The sequence below is a fragment of the Nematostella vectensis genome, chromosome 2 (assembly GCF_932526225.1).
Source record: "Nematostella vectensis chromosome 2, jaNemVect1.1, whole genome shotgun sequence".
Lineage (NCBI taxonomy): Eukaryota > Metazoa > Cnidaria > Anthozoa > Actiniaria > Edwardsiidae > Nematostella > Nematostella vectensis.
The window spans coordinates 8441336-8459018 of record NC_064035.1 but is presented as its reverse complement, the minus strand read 5'-3'; the positions used below and the strand labels follow the sequence as shown (position 1 = coordinate 8459018).

General features: G+C 40.0%; 2 protein-coding genes across 9 annotated transcripts in view; both read left to right on the top strand.

Annotated features, from left to right (window-relative positions):
• The first annotated feature begins 296 nt into the window (after positions 1–296).
• On the top strand, positions 297–9110 carry LOC5516768 (transformer-2 protein homolog alpha). 2 transcript variants are annotated; one of them, XM_032386619.2, is made up of 10 exons: positions 297–446; positions 4327–4544; positions 4677–4712; positions 4855–4912; positions 5104–5157; positions 5547–5675; positions 7072–7131; positions 7334–7449; positions 7755–7918; positions 8500–9110. In XM_032386619.2, the coding sequence occupies exons 1-10, from the start codon at positions 408–410 to the stop codon at positions 8508–8510; spliced, it is 885 nt and encodes a 294-aa protein (XP_032242510.2). In that variant the 5' UTR covers positions 297–407; the 3' UTR covers positions 8511–9110. The 2 variants fall into 2 exon arrangements, with proteins under 2 accessions (XP_032242510.2, XP_032242512.2); XM_032386621.2 differs by lacking the exon at positions 5104–5157.
• A 256-nt stretch (positions 9111–9366) lies between these two features.
• Positions 9367–17683, top strand: part of LOC5516767 (collagen alpha-3(VI) chain) — a 39524-nt gene continuing 31207 nt past the window's right edge. For 3 of the 7 annotated variants that reach the window (XM_048723568.1, XM_048723567.1, XM_032386618.2), the window contains exons 1-2: positions 11620–13356; positions 14500–14646. In XM_048723568.1, the coding sequence (XP_048579525.1) occupies positions 13185–13356; positions 14500–14646 (319 nt within the window). In that variant the 5' untranslated portion in view covers positions 11620–13184. Of the gene's footprint in view, positions 9509–9926; positions 13357–14499; positions 14647–17683 lie in introns of those variants that run through there. The other 4 variants (XM_048723562.1, XM_048723563.1, XM_048723565.1 and 1 more) reach the window with 4 other exon arrangements.

Here is a 17683-nt window from a genome sequence, read left to right as displayed (position 1 = left end):
ATTCAGTGCTCTAGAGAACTATTTACACTGAAAACTTTACAAGACTGAAAACTTAATAAGTAGATTTGTGAATTTTAATCTTTTATCTTAAATTTTAATAAATGTCTCTGTTTTTTTATATTATGGCGGTTCGAGAGATTGGAAAAGTTTATGCTTTCACGCGTAGGTATTTCGATTTCTTGCCTTTTTTGTTGCATTTTTTTATTTTCTACCGGCTCTTATTTTACAGCGTTTTTACTTTTGTATTTTTTTAGCGAGCAAGAGAGTGAAAATATTTTACCACGGGTGTCCTGTGGTATTCACTCTAAAAGCATTCTGGGATAGCATCGGCGCTTGTCTTCCCTTTCTAAAGCTGTGTTCTCTCAGAACGTGCCAAAAATCGCCAGCGTGTTATATTTTAAGCTAAAATGAGCGAAAATAACTACAGAGGAAGCTCTGAGGAGAAGGTAGGCTGTTGTAGAATAGGGTTTATTACCGTTAAACGCTTACATAGTGAGGTGGGCCTTTTAGGAACATGGTTACCTAATCCGCCATTTTGTTCCGCCGTTTAGATTCAGCACGTTTTTATCTTGTAACTATTTGTAGCTGCCACTGGTCTTAGATAGCTGTTGAATAATTACTATCTTAGAAGATAAGAATTTATGCAGTGAATTACAAGCTGTTATATACCAAATATTAGCCGCTAGACTGAGATTTGTATTCGCTTGATTTGACGTTGATTCGATCTGATTTGTATTCGCATGGGTTCGTGGAAAGTCCAGTTCAGAGGTTTTGTTTTTTACTATTTATTATAACTTACAAGGGGTAGCTACTAGGAGCAAGTTCTTTATTTAACTGTTGGAGGAGGCAAGTGAATGTTTTAAGCCAGTTATAGATGGTTTATGAAGTTTATTCGCAAAAACATTCGACAGTAGGTAAGTTAATGGTACCTATTATCGGACACTTTAGATTTACGCTAAAATATCTCGAGTACAAGACACAATTGAGTCTTAGGTTTTACAGCTAGAAATCACTGACTATTAAACATAATAATTCGAACAATTTAACAAAAATCCGATGGTTAATTTTGGGAGAAAACAATCGTTTGTAAGACGTGTTGTGAAGCCCTATTATCGGACAGCAGATTTCTTCTAAAAAAATTACGGGAAAATCATGCTCCATTTTCATTAAAATACTGCAGACAATAATTGTTGACATATGTACTTTGCAAAACTCAAGATAGTTTTTAGTTTGAGACTCTTTCTTCTCCGTAGCAAGCGATTCAAAACGCATGCATCGCGCATGTGACAAACTGCACGGTGAAATGTACGTTTGCTCATCGATTGCTCAAATTTACGTTGAATCGTTCGATGATTGCTCGACTGTCCGATAATAGGGCACCGAGGTTAGGTACGAACAATTCAAGCTATCCTGGCATCCGAGCATCCTGGGAGATCAACAACAAAATGGCGGATTCGCCGAGCGACTTTCATCACGATCGGTAAATCTTGGACTTTTTTACGGCTTCTTTTCGTCCTCGCGTATTCAAGACAAAGAGAGGATTTCAATCGCCATTTTGCGGTGCGTGAGAGACAATTATTTCTAGTTTTGTGAAACAATAAACACTCGTAAAAAGCTTCGGAATACATGTTTTCTGAATGTTGTTTTTTCGACTCGATGGGTCATTTTTCGGCGTGTTTTGCTATTGTTTGAGATATTTACAATTTTTTTCGAGTGTCCGATAATAGGGCACTGTCCGATAATAGGTACCACTACCATAATTGTCGAGCCTACAGTACAGCCTGCAGGGGACTTAACATTTTGTGCACGAATTTTGCCCGTTTTTTGCGTTTAATTTGAGTTATTTAGATTCATACACTCATGCACCAAACTACATGCACCTGTTTGCTTATTAACTTCTATAAAATCCCTTAAGAGTATCTGAGGCTTGGCGTTCCATGTGATAGAATTCCGCTATTCAAAAGCCTGATACAACTTTAGCTTTACTTTATATCGGCAATAAAAGTTTATCTCTACAAACTTCATTCCTAATTTGGCATGACACAAGTAGTTTTACCAAGCGAAAGTAGAAAAGTTTTTTTGTACTCATAAGAAGGAATAAATGCAAAGGTTGTGTGTTGAACTGGTACTAACTTACTCAAACAACAAAAACATTTACCAAAGCCGGGTCAAACTATTATATTTAGCCATGCTCTGTGCTACTGAAATTAAAATCGCTAAGAAATCTTTAGTCTTTATATTTCTCAGATGGTGTTAGTTTGTACTTCACAATGTGTTTAAGGGATAAAGCCAATGTTGTGGGTTGAACTCCTTCCAGTTTGTCAAACAACGGAAGAGTACTGAAATCTGTTTCAAATATCACTGCTCTTAGCAGTTTTTATGAAATTGCACAGAAATAATGACAAAATCCTTGTTCTATACAATTCATTGATTAATTTGGCTTCAGTAAGGAGTAATGTAGGAGAGAAGTTAATGATGCACGAAAGGAAAAGTTCTGCGTCGGTAAAGCCGCTTTATTCTTGTCAAACAGCAAAATAGTACCGAAGGGGTGTCGAGCAATCGCTGCCGCCTTAAATTTTCTGAGCTTCTGAGTCAAACAGTATGTTATTATTCTAATACACGAGAAATGTGAATTATAAGATCACAACAATCAGACAATGTGAGTTTTACCAACGACTTAAGGACGCAAGAAGTCACACCCTTTCGTCACTGTATACAAAGTCCCGCCGGCTAGAAGATCCGTCTAGTCTAGTAACTGTAGTCTCTCTGGCTAGTCAGACACTTGTTTGTTGCTTGTCACTTGCATGACATGATAATGTGTTTAGAAAGTGTCATAAATTTATCTTGTTGAAAAAGCTGTTGTAAAAAATATTAACAACGACATCAGCATGTTAATGTAGGTAGCAACTAACTATTACTGTTCTCTCTTGCTTTTATACTCGCGCATCAAACAAACCCCTCAAAAACGAATCGTCTATATCCCAGCTTTAATTTAAGACAAATAACATCGCAATCGGTAAAGCAGTTGATTATAGTTTGAGCCGCAGGCAAGCCGAGAAAGCGAGTCAACAATTGATCAATCTATCAAAAAAGTATCTTAGCTTTAATTCGCTATAAAGAACATTGCAATTGGTAAAGCAGTCGATTAGTTTTGTCGTATGCAAGCTTAGAGAACAGACAACGTATAAATGCCATACGCTTCAACTAAAACATCCTTGTTTCATGTGGCTTTCGTGTGAAAGTATTTTCGGCAATATAAATAATGCATTAAAAATTCGGGTTCAAGTTTTACCAGTCATCTCAAAAAGAAAGCCACAAAACTCTTCCTTCAAGATTCGATTATTGTCATACAAGTCAACAAACCGCCACAGTTATCGGCGATAATTTAATCTTGTTCAGATAATATTTTATTTTTCGTCCTTTTAATTAGATCATAACTTGCATTTGTTCCTGTGAATATTATGCCTTCACTGTTCGTGCCTTGTTCCAAATGTTATGAAGCGATTTCAGCTGATCGTTTGAGCCAAACTGACCTATGCGCGTTGATTTTCAATCTCAAAAACAAATGAAGTTTACTGCTATGTTTGTTATGGAAATGTAGATGATTAATGTCCACTTACTAACCAAAAGCACTGTTAGAATGTCAAGGCGAAAGGGTAGCGATTTATTGAGAATCTCTATAAGAATACAGATAATACTAACAGTGAAATAGATTGAAAACCAAGTCTTGAGGCTTGACATTGGGAGATAGCATAAGGGCATTGCAGCTTTTAAAGCCGCACTAGATGGCCGCTTAATTAATTTTACCAGAAGGGTACAATACAAGAGGAGCTTGCTTTCTAGTTACAGATGATAGCTTCTTTTGGATTCTTTTATTTAAAATAGTACACTCAGCATGTTCAGAAATAAAATGCAATTAGGCCCAATCAAATGATTAGTTTGGATTCAATTGTGTTTGGTAGTTCGAAAAACTTGTTGCAAAATTCTAGGGGACAGTGCAATCTCTCATGCCGGTCCAGAACTGTGGAACTACTTACCAAGCTTCATCCTTGGGATAAGATGATTAACTCCTTTTTTACAGGCAATTAAGATGCATTTTTTCCACCTAACCTACATACAATGTATAATGTAGTCTTTTATTTTCTTTCTTTTGATATATTCACTGGAGCACAGATAGTTTTAGAATTTTATAGATAAATATATTATTAAATGAATTATATTTATAATCAAACACATCGTTTTATGTTTTATTTCCCCACAATCATCAAGTACATATAAAATAGTCAAAGTTGGGAAATAAAATCACATTTTTTGTTCTGCATTAAGGAGGAGAGCCCTAGACAGTCTGCATCAAGGTCACGCTCCAAGTCGCCCTCCCACTCCAGATCCTCAGCCCACTCATCAAAATCCAAGTCCAGGTCTCGTTCCCATAGCTATTCGCGATCCAGATCTCACAGCCCAGTGCGCAGACCAAGGTCTTCTAGCAGGAGAAACAAGTCACACTCGAGGTCTCGCTCGCCAAACCCATACTACAAGGGCAGAAGGTTTGTACACTTTTGTTTGTTGTAGAAATGGCTGCATGTTTTGGCATGTGTGTGCTCATACGCATCTTAGGAAGAATTGTTTTTCAATTTTTGAAGTATAAAGTGTGCTCATGCTTGTTTTCATATGATCAGGTCTCGCTCACCAAGTCCCTACAACAGAGGACGAAGGTTTGTGTTGTTTTGATATTTCAAGTTTCAGATTTCAACTCAAGATAAATTATATCTTGGTTACAGTGCATATAGTAGTTTTATAGACAGATCCCAATGGCCTTTACTGTGATTCTCATATTTGTTCTCCTTATCTTTGTAGGGGGAGAGATTCATCTCACTCGCCACTCTCTAACAGAAAAAGACACCAAGGAAATAGGGTAAGTATCATCTTCTGGACCACAAAGTGTATGACAGTCATGGCACAGTTATATTTGCCTTCCAAAATGATCAAGTTATTGGCCAATAAAGGAAATGTGGCATAACCTAATCCAGGCAAACATATTTTGTACATATTGCCTGGATTTTATTTGAATTGCAATAAATATTGTTTTGATTTCATTTACCTAAGGAATCACAGTCACAGCCAAGGGCCAACCGAATGTCCTTGGTGTCGTCAGAGAGGGTAGGGGTCGTGTAACATGGCAGCTAGTTCAGTATAAGCAACATTGAATTTTGGTTGCTGCTAATGAAATCCAACTACTTGTTCACATACCTTCTAGCCAAACATTTTCTTTATAAGAACAATTTTCTATAAAGATTACTAAATTTTAAGAAAATCCTACTAAAAGCATACCCCATGCTTGTTTTACAAAATCATAAGATCAGCTAAAGTTATTCTTTTCAGATCTAAAAACCATTGGCAGAAAGGTTGCTTTAATTTGTTTATCTACTAAAGTAACTGCTTTACTTAATTAATTACGTTCCATGGAAAGTTGTAGTATTTCAGTAGTGCTCTCGTCCAGTGTTTGTTTTTGTTATGTATGTACTCATAACCATTGGCTTCTCTTGCAGGACAACCCTTCACCCAGTAGGTGTCTGGGGGTGTTTGGACTAAGTCTCTACACCACTGAGAGAGATTTGCGACCAGTATTTGAAAAATATGGGCCAGTAGAAGCCATTCAAATTGTCTATGACCACCAGGTAGGAAAAATAAGAGTACAGTGGATTGCTCTAAATTGTGCTTACTCGAATAATTTGTTCTTCTCTAGATGGTATAAGGAACGGTCGCCCCAAGGTACCGTTGCCCTGATCACATTGAGAACGACCGCATGGTTCTGATAATACCACAAACGTAGAGATGGTAGAGACCATTATATAGTTAATTCCAGTTTTTTCAAAGGTACCTTTCAAAGTCGATATTTATTTCGTTTAATGACCGAAATAGACTTTTTATGGACTTTGAAGTCGTTATGAAGAAATACCTTCTAACCTAGAAACAAAAAAGGAATAAAACTCTAATCTATAAAGAACGCCATTTCAGCTCCCTTTTAGCATAATTATTTCTCTTTAATTTTTCTTGTGTTATTTACTGCCGAAAGTCTGCCTGATAACAGCGGTATTCTGCTACCGCATTCTTTACAAACAAACAAGAGTCTTATGGTTGCTTTGTCTAAATTGTGTCGTTAAGGGCTTGTATCCAAATCAAGAGACCATACTGTGTAAACCCCTAATAAAGATAGAACATCATTTCAGTTCTCTTTTGGTGTAATTATTATTTCTCTACGATGTTTATTCGTGTTATTTACTGCGAAATGTCTGATAACAGCAGTATACTGTACTGCTAGAGTGTTCTTTACAAACAAACAAAAACCTTCTCTTTGCTTGACTTTCTTGCTTCAAAAGACAAAATACAATGTACTGTTATTGAAAAGTAAACATTGAAATTTGCAGCTGCTTAACCTAAATAACTTACTGTTATCGAAAAGTAAACATAAAAATTTGCCGTTGCTTGATCTACTGTGTGAATTAACTACTGTGGAGGAGAATATTCGCTTCTGCATGACTTTCTTGCTTCAAAAGATAAACATTTCTAATGTAGGGTGATCGTTCTCTGAGTGGGGTTAGTACTTAACTATAATGGGTCGACAGTACTTTGGGGCGATTGTTCCGCGATTCCTCTAGATACTATGGTTGAATACTCTAGAACCTGCTGTACCTTCTACTTTGTATGCTTACTGTTTTTCATCTTTCTCAAGGGTTTGAGTTTTTATGGCTGGGCCCATAGGATGTTTTTTAGGGAGGTGGAGCGCATTATTTTTTTAAGGCTTTCCATCAAAAGTCCAAATACAGCATGTCCTGTAATCAACAGAAACTTCCTTCCCACCTAGTGTAAAGAATGCTCACTTTGGCTTTAGTTGTTAAGATTTTTTCAAATAGTACTCATCTAAAAAAAAAGGTGGAATGTGTCTGCAAACCGCCCAGCAGCCACGGAACTACTTGTTCCATGGAACCCCAAAACAAGATTGTGGCTATTTCCTTGTTAAAATGCTGCTATGAATGAAGAAGATTGGAAGTTAACGCTTGGATAATTTTGTAGACTGGTCGCTCGCGTGGATTTGGATTTGTGTACTATGAAGATACCAAAGATGCAGAAGTTGTAAGTAAAAAATCAATAGTCACTATAATACTATGGAACATATTAGCTGTATACATTTTTCATAAAGAGGGGTATATTTTGTAAAAAGGCTAGAGGATAAGTACAGCATTAACTGTCTGGTGCAAAGTTTGAGATTATCATGAGGTGTACTCTGTTTAAATTTAACCAAATTAAGTTTTGCCCCTTATTATTCTCTACCTAGGCCAAAGAGCGAACCACAGGAATTGAACTGGATGGAAGGCGCATCCGAGTTGACTACTCTGTTACTAAACGAGCACATACCCCCACTCCTGGAGTGTATATGGGCAAAGCATCGCAGTAAGTTATACCCCAATGACTCCATTCTACAGAACTACAAACAAAAATACTGTACTACAACATATATGACATACTCGCAAGTTATTACCCTGTGTTTTTGCTATGCATCATCAATATTTAGCCAGGATTCTTAGCTGTTTTGGTACACAGCAACTTTTATCGCAGTTTCAGTTCTAAAAGAGAATATTTGAGAACCATCGTACTGCAGTTTTAACTTAGCTGAAATAAGACACTAGTTTATTACTAATTTAATGCTTTGCGGTCTTTGAAAACTTTCGCCTAATGGATTATCTTTTATTGTCTAGACATCGCGATAGTGGCCGTCGTGGAGGGGGGAGACGCTATGATGACTATGATGACCGCCGGGACTATGACTATCGTGGTGGACGGGATAGGGACTATTACAGAGATGACTACTATCGGGGCAGTAGCAGTTACTACAGATCACGATCACGATCTTACTCCCCACGTAAGTGATGCACTAATATAAAAACATATCAGACGTACATGGGGGCTGCGCAGGGTGCCACACCCCCTGGCGGCCAAAAAGAGGGTCATTTCTCATTAAGGAATCTTCAAAGACTTTTGTATTTCAATATGATACATGTGACTGCGCACCTTTTCTCGGCCAATCCTGGGAGTGCGCCTGCATATAGCCCATACTTCCTGCAAAAGTGATGCCATAATAGACCAACATAATGACACACTATCTGGGTAGTAGCAGTACCATGGTCTAACAAATCTCTCTTTTTATTATTATATCTGTCTATTGCTTATGTCGATATGGTTCCCTTATGCCATTATGTTACTGTATGTCGCTATGATTTGTCGATATGTTTCTCTTGTCCTTATGCCATTACGTTACTGTATGTCGCTATGATTTGTCAATATGTTTCTCTTGCCCTTATGCCATTATGTTACTGTATGTCGCTATGTTTTGTCGATTTGTTTTTTCTTGCCCTTATGTCATTATGTAACTGTATGTCGCTTTGTTTTTATGTTATGTTTATAATATATGGATCTGACAATTGAGTGTTTTCTCTGCTACAGGTCGTTACTAGTGAGCAGTGCGTCACCCACACCATCATAGTATAATCTGAATTGGTGAGCACAGTTTCATCGACTCCATAGTTTGCGACGTCACATTGGCTGGACCCACGATACACTAGATGATGCAATAGTGTAAGACTTGTAGATCAGCCTGATAATTTCACCTGCACTATATATAACCATGAACGGTTTGTTTATCTGATCCAGTAGTTATGACATTGTCGCCTCCCATGGAGCAGCAAGTGTATGGTTTTTGATGGTATTGTTTTTGATTTTAAGCAAATGCAGTGTTTTACAGATTTAGATCAACAGTTTTAGTACAACAGGATGAAGTATCAACACCATAGCGGATGTAAATCAAAATACTTTCCACACTCTTCTAGTGTTGTGAGTCATACATTTTATGATCCTTGACCAAGCTTTTAGCAATGACTTGTTTTGCGCTTCTCCCGCACCCGTACGTATATTATCAGTAATAGAACATTCAGAGTTCTAGTGACAGGCTGTCAGTTGAGTTGATTAGCTTTGTATAATAGTCAAGCTAGTTTTAACGAAGTTCATTTTTGCAGACAGGTTACCACAAGTAAGAAAATAAAGTGAAGAAACTCGAAGATAATGTGAAGCAATTAAAGTTTCTCTCGAGTGCCTTTGAAGTTTGTCAAGCGCGAAGAAAAATATGAAAATGTCTTGAAGATTTGAATTTGTGAAGACTCAACAAAACCCGAAATAAGAAACGACACGGAGAAAAAAGAAGCTATAATCCTAAAAAGTGCGCAAATAGATCTGTCGAAGATCGGTGAAAGGTGACGCAATATGAGGAAGATTTAAAATCGTGAAGATTTAAAGACTCTTGAAACTCGAAAAGAACGAAGAAAGAGAAAAAGCAAAGCAAAACACGTTCAAAAAGATCTGTCGAAGATCGGCGAGTTATTTGGAAGAACGAAATTCAGTAAGTCGAAGAAAGAAGATACTATTGTCTCGTGTCGGACCAGGATCGTGTGAAACGGAGGTAACGTCTTTTAAAGTTTTTAAGTTTTACCCATCACGTCTCCACTTAGTTCACGCGCATCTCGTCTCAGCCCTTAGTGAGCCTCTATAACTTTTTATCTAAAGCTAGAACCCGACCATCATCAATTCAAGGAATTTCAAGCGACGAAGCGCAACTAACACGGCATGCAAAGCAGTTCTTTTAGATCCGACTACCAGTTACCCTCGCAGTTTTGCCGTGTCTCTTCGCCAAAGGAATCCTCGCGCGGGGTTATGAGGGTTATGTCGCGCTTGCCGTACCGAATGCAATTGTTTGGATCGGGCACAAACAGTTCTCTGTCTGAATTAATAAGGTTCGGCGCGGCTGCTCCAGTCGTGCTGCACGGCAAAACCACGACACCGATTTAGACGTTGAGCTTTGGATACTCCGAATCAAATACAATGTTTCTTATTTTGTGCAAAATAGTAACTCCCTTTTACAACTTTGAACACTCGCAACCTATTAAGCACGACATATTTAGTGCGACATCTAAATCAACGTTGAACCTATATTATTGTGTCGATAACAATAGAAAATTTGATTTGGCTCGGCAACAGCGCGACGCATGAATGTGGCGTGTGAAGGCGAACTAGGTCTGCGTTAGTTGCGCTCAATGTAATAACGGGAAAAATCATTTCCTTCATGACTTTTTTTCCATCTGTCAAAACTTGAATATTGTGCAATGTATAGAGCCATTCCTATCACCGTTTCAGTGCGCAAGCCCTCGAGATCTGTTTGTCATTGGGCGCATGCGCGAGCGGTCGCTTGTCATTTCCCATGAACCTCAACCGAAGTGAGTGAACAACCGCAATGAAGAGCGCTAAAATGGAAATTACAAGTAGGCGCTTGTCTAGCACGTTTTGCTTTGTCCTGTCACGTCATGTAACCCATACGGAACTAACGCGCTTGTACTCCATTACGGTAAGTGCCTGATTCAGTACCGTTACGGAACTAACGCACTTGTGCTCCATTACGATAAGTGCCTGTTTCAGTACCGTTACGGAACTAACGCGCTTGTACTCCATTACGGTAAGTGCCTGATTCAGTACCGTTACGGAACTAACGCACTTGTGCTCCAATACGATAAGTGCCTGTTTCAGTACCGTTACGCTCAACGGCGACGGCATCGTGGTTCTAGTTGTTCTAAATTGCCGTCCCAGATGCCAGACGTCTACGCCGTTACTAAACAGTTGGTGAGTGCGCAAACCGTTCTTGGTGCCGTCCTTGTCAATAAAGCAATTGTGTTCTCTCTCGCTTGCGTTACGTGCTTATTCTCGTTTTCATGTGTGTGTCCTCACATGCTTCGTAAAGGGAAACGGGGCTCTGTATTGCGCTTTGCGGGGTCGCCTTTGGTTGGGCTGAGTGGGAACCTCTACATGGAGGAGTTTACTTTTTGTCGAGGAAAAGTTGACACGTGATTTACTTTTCAGAGAGATGGGACATTCGAGCACGTACTGCATAGATCATTTTAGACCAGGTACTCGCAGTCAGTTTAGACCAGGTACTCGCAGTCAGTTTATACCAGGTACTCGCAGTCAGTTTAGACCAGGTACTCGCAGTCAGTTTAGACCAGGTACTCGCAGTCAGTTTAGACCAGGTACTCGCAGTCAGTTTAGACCAGGTACTCGCAGTCAGTTTAGACCAGGTACTCGCAGTCAGTTTAGGCCAGGTACTCGCAGTCAGTTTAGACCAGGTACTCGCAGTCAGTTTAGACCAAGTACTCGCAGTCAGTTTAGACCAGGTACTCGCAGTCAGTTTAGACCAGGTACTCGCAGGAAGATAAGACCAGGTACTCGCAGTCAGTTTAGACCAAGTACTCGCAGTCAGTTTAGACTAGGCACGGGCTACAGCCCTGTGGAGTCCGCTTTACTTTCATCTTGTGATAAGATAACAATATTGTGATCTTGTGATCTAAAAATGTAAATAATTTTTATAATGAGGTTGTAATAAATGAGTTTATGTACTCGTGTAAAATAGTTTTTTAATATTATACTTTTTACTGCGTCAAGGATCGACGCAGCCATACATCTTCGCCCGCCCTCCCAGTGGTAGGATAATACAACGCACGCTGTCTCCCTGCCCTTGTTCGGTTTTACGCACGCGCTGTTTCCTGGTGTCCGTCAAGATCAGGACGGCATTTCATGCTTACTCGCGTCCTTTTGTGCTAGAAGGTGCGCTGAATCGGCATCTTCCTCAACCGATAGCTCTTCTAGTAATGTAGAGGCCTGCCTAGAGTTAGAAAACTTACAGGGGGATTTAGGAGATTTTACCGTAAGCCTGGCTATTTCGATACATAGACTGGAGCAACGCGAAGGAGTAAGACCAAATCTCTCCCAAGGATAGCCTCCCTCGCAGGCGTGTTTAGGCTGGTCGTGACCTTCCTTAAAACGCCTGCAAGGGAGGCTATCCTAAAGACACATCTGTCGATATGTTTAATTTTCAGTTTTTGACCGCACTCATCGTCATACGCCCTTCACACGTTACAGCAAAGTGTTTGCCATACGTCTGCCAAGAAAGCAATTACCAGCTGTCTTCGTCCTCGCGTTAATAAGGCACAAAGTTTGGGTTTCTTAAAATTTTTATTTTAACTTTGAGTGAAAGAGAGCACGTGAGGTTTTTCTTTTTAACTTGCTACACAGACCTCGTCTAAACGCATCTGTATTCGTGAATGCACCGCCCATTTTGTACCGTTTTCAAAAAGATCCTCGTCCTCACGAAGCGTTTATTTGAAAACGGCCCGTCCCCACGCAGACACTACGCGAGAACGATTACAAGCTCTACAGCATATGCGTCTGCCCACTAGACATATCGCGCGCTCAAAGTTAATCGCTTCTTCTTTCAAAAAGTTACATTTCCGTCGTCCGAAAAGGTATCGTCTTCAATTGTTTCACTCTGGACATCGTTTTCAAATTGTTCCGAACGATAGCTATATCCGTAAAGAAAATTTTGCGTTTTCAAATTTATACGTGGGGACGGGGTGCAGTTTAGATTACTGACACGAATTTGGGGGAATTTTTTTCTAAAAACTTTATTTATAGGATATATAGGTTATATAGGATTTTTGAGGCACACGATTATGACGAAAGGCCTAGCGCTATTACACTAACGAAACACAGGGGATATACAAACATACCGCATTTTTGCGTTAAAAAACAATAACAACAAAAATTGGCCCATGAAGGGCCTCCAACTGTTTCCATGTAGATCACGGCATATATATCGCATAGATTTATGCAGAGGGTGTAATGAGTTGGGAAACCTAAATAAGGTTATACATGTGAACCTCTTGAACTGTTGAATAAACATTGTGTTTTATTGTGGATATTCATTGCCCCAATACCAAAACACACCCGCTATAAGAATGTTATTCAATAATATTTTTGGAGTGATTAACCCGTAAATTGTCATAATAAGAATGGGACGAATTTTGTATTAATGTTTTCCATGCGATTTTGTACTGGTCTGCCAAGATAAATACGCCCATTTCCTTTCAGATGGCCCTCCCATTTCTGTCATAAAAATAACAAAGCTATTTTAACAAATCCGCTGAACTATGTGCACCTCTGATGGTCATCAAGAGAAGCGCACGAAAGTAAATGACACCGTCGCGAGGGCTGTATCGATTTCATTCGAGCTCTTCCATGTTCCTTGAAGCCGGATGTATCATGTTCTAGGATTGGACGGAAGACCCGACGACCCTCTGCGTTTGTCACGCTATCTGGCATTCTCGTGCTTGAAGAAGGACGATCGGAGCATTGGTGGTATGGATGCTCTGGTCGTAGCAATCTCTCTTTTTCTTGGAGTTCTCCTGCCCGGTCTCAATGGACAAGGTAAGCAATACACATCTTCAAGCTTTCATGGCGCCAATGAAGTGTCGTTTTGTTTAAACAGCGGTGTTCGTATGTCACGATTGTAGACTTGTTTGGGACTTTTTTATTTATCAGTCGTGTGTACAGTAATGTGTTTTTGAAGTGTTTCTAAGGTCACCTCTAGGAAAATGCGAGGCTTGTCTAGTGCGAGTTTCCATGTGCTTTGTTATATGTGAATCACAGATATACCCTTCGATGTGTACATACATACATTTATAGACTGTAACTTCGATATCTAATTGGCCTGACTTATTCTTACCTTCGAGAAATATTTTCATGGTTACCCATAGACACCTTATAATAACAACCGTGAAGGGACGCTAATTACTTGTTGTCTGAGTTTACCTGATATCTGGTCCTAGATGATCAGTCAAGTATTTCCGAAGTAAGAAAAATATTTTCACGGGGTACCCACAGTTACCTTATGATAACCGTGAATGAATCGCTTGTTAGCTAATGCTGGACCATGGATGATCAGCAAAGCATCTTGACATATACATTATTTTTAGTTGTGTTTTTTTATATTATGTTATTCACTTGTTGACACTTGACTCGACTTGACACATATAAACTAAACAAATAACTTCTTGAATATCAAATACATATACCGTGTTATAACTTCTACTACATAGTATTCGGATTAATAATCATTTGCTTTATTTCACCCCTATTACACATGACTATCTTAGTTGACCTTTTTTATCTGGTGATTAATCCCCAGACACTGACCGGGATCCATCTAGCTGCTGCCTGTATTCTCACATACTTTCTTTTTAAATACTTTAAAGAATGGGATTAGCCCCCAAGTAGTTCAAGTATAATCATCGAAAGAACGTTTTAATTGGCTGAACACAATTAGAACGACACAGTATTGTACTACGACTCCATTTGTGTCAATTGTTTGGGTGAGATATCTGAAGGTAATAACACAAGCAACCTGTTTCGGCTTAGAAATGGTTTTAGAGGGATAAAAAAACACTCAGTATTTTGGACCCTGTTATCTGCATTATAAAATTTCCTGCAATAACCAATAAATAAGGGCCAGCCGGGTAAATATAGAAGAGATGTATTATTTATTGATATTCACTTTACCTTTTTGCCAAGATGTCCGGTCATCTGGACGGTGTCCGGCGTATCAGTGGCAGATGGAGTGTCCACAGTACGTTTGGGATAGCTGCACTTGTGACAATGACTGCTCACGCGGGATGAAGTGCTGTTTCACAGGGTGCGGTCACAATTGCGTCGTGCCAGGTAAAAAGTCATTTTCACTCTCAAGGAAAAGGTGGAAACCGTCGGTTGCCATCGTAGATAGCCTAATGCCTTGTTCAGTGATAACATAGGTAGCCTATGCCTTGTTCAGATATAACATAGGTAGCCTATGCCTTGTTCAGATATAACATAGGTAGCCTATGCCTTGTTCAGATATAACATAGATAGCCTATGCCTTGTTCAGATATAACATAGGTAGCCTATGCCTTGTCCAGATATAACATAGGATTCCTTGGTCACATATAACCTAGGTAGCGTAATGACTTGTTCACATGCAAAATAGGTAACCTAATGCCTTGTTCACTGGCCTCTATTGATTTGTATCCATAAATGTCTGAATCTTCCTACGGACAACAGTCCTATGTGTTAAACACCCATACACATCGCCTTGTCTATGGGAAACAACCCTATGTGTTAAACACCCGTACATATCGCAGTGTCTATGGGCAACAACCCTGTGTGTTTAACACCCATACACATCGCCGTATCTATGGGTAACATTCCTATGTGTTGAACACCCATACACATCGCCATGTCTGTGGGTAACATTCCTATGTGTTAAACACCCATACACATCGCCATGCCTGTGGGTAACATTCCTATGTGTTGAACACCCATACACATCGCCGTGTCTATGGGTAACATTCCTATGTGTTAAACACCCATACACATCGCCGTGTCTGTGGGTAACAGTCCTATGTGTTAAACACCCATACACATCGACGTGTCTGTGGGTAACAGTCCTATGTGTTAAACACCCATACACATCGCCGTGTCTATGGGCAACAACCTTGTGTGTTAAACATCCATCACATCGCCGTGTCTGTGGGTAACATTCCTATGTGTTAAACACCCATACACATCGCCGTGTCTATGGGAAACAACCCTATGTGTTAAACACCCGTACATATCGCAGTGTCTATGGGCAACAACCCTGTGTGTTTAACACCCATACACATCGCCGTATCTATGGGTAACATTCCTATGTGTTGAACACCCATACACATCGCCATGTCTGTGGGTAACATTCCTATGTGTTAAACACCCATACACATCGCCATGCCTGTGGGTAACATTCCTATGTGTTAAACACCCATACACATCGCCGTGTCTGTGGGTAATATTCCTATGTGTTAAACACCCATACACATCGCCGTATCTATGGGTAACATTCCTATGTGTTAAACACCCATACACATCGCCATGTCTGTGGGTAACATTCCTATGTGTTAAACACCCATACACATCGCCGTGTCTGTGGGTAACATTCCTATGTGTTAAACACCCATACACATCGCCGTGTCTGTGGGTAATATTCCTATGTGTTAAACACCCATACACATCGCCGTATCTATGGGTAACATTCCTATGTGTTAAACACCCATACACATCGCCATGTCTGTGGGTAACATTCCTATGTGTTAAACACCCATACACATCGCCGTGTCTGTGGGTAACAGTCCTATGTGTTAAACACCCATACACATCGACGTGTCTGTGTGTAACAGTCCTATGTGTTAAACACCCATACACATCGCCGTGTCTATGGGCAACAACCTTGTGTGTTAAACATCCATCACATCGCCGTGTCTGTGGGTAACATTCCTATGTGTTAAACATCCATACATATCGCCGTGTCTGTGGGCAACATTCCTATGTGTTGAACATCCATACACATCGCCGTGTCTGTGGGTAACATTCCTATGTGTTAAACACCCATACACATCGCCGTGTCTGTGGGTAACAGTCCTATTTGTTAAACATCCATACACATCGCCGTTTCTGTGGGTAATATTCCTATGTGTTAAACACCCATACATATCGCCGTGTCTATGGGTAACATTCCTATGTGTTGAACACCCATACACATCGCCATGCCTGTGGGTAACATTCCTATGTGTTAAACACCCATACACATCGCCATGCCTGTGGGTAACACTCCTATGTGTTGAACACCCATACACATCGCCATGCCTGTGGGTAACATTCCTATGTGTTAAACACCCATACACATCGCCATGCCTGTGGGTAACACTCCTATGTGTTGAACACCCATACACATCGCCGTGTCTATGGGTAACATTCCTATGTGTTAAACACCCATACACATCGCCGTGTCTGTGGGTAACAGTCCTATGTGTTAAACACCCATACACATCGACGTGTCTGTGGGTAACAGTCCTATGTGTTAAACACCCATACATATCGCCGTGTCTGTGGGTAACATTCCTATGTGTTAAACATCCATACACATCGCTGTGTCTGTGGGTAACATTCCTATGTGTTAAACACCCATACACATCGCCGTGTCTGTGGGTAACATTCCTATGTGTTAAACACCCATACACATCGCCGTGTCTGTGGGTAATATTCCTATGTGTTAAACACCCATACACATCGCCGTATCTATGGGTAACATTCCTATGTGTTAAACACCCATACACATCGCCATGTCTGTGGGTAACAGTCCTATGTGTTGAACATCCATAAACATCGCCGTATCTATGGGTAACATTCCTATGTGTTAAACACCCATACACATCGCCGTATCTATGGGTAACATTCCTATGTGTTAAACACCCATACACATCGCCATGTCTGTGGGTAACAGTCCTATGTGTTAAACACCCATACACATCGCCGTATCTATGGGTAACATTCCTATGTGTTAAACACCCATACACATCGCCATGTCTGTGGGTAACAGTCCTATGTGTTGAACATCCATACACATCGCCGTATCTATGGGTAACATTCCTATGTGTTAAACATCCATACACATCGCCATGTCTATGGGTAACAGTCCTATGTGTTAAACATCCATACACATCGCCGTGTCTGTGGGTAATATTCCTATGTGTTAAACACCCATACATATCGCCGTGTCTGTGGGTAACATTCCTATGTGTTAAACATCCATACACATCGCCGTGTCTGTGGGTATTATTCCTATGTGTTAAACACCCATACACATCGCCGTGTCTATGGGTAACATTCCTATTTGTTAAACACCCATACA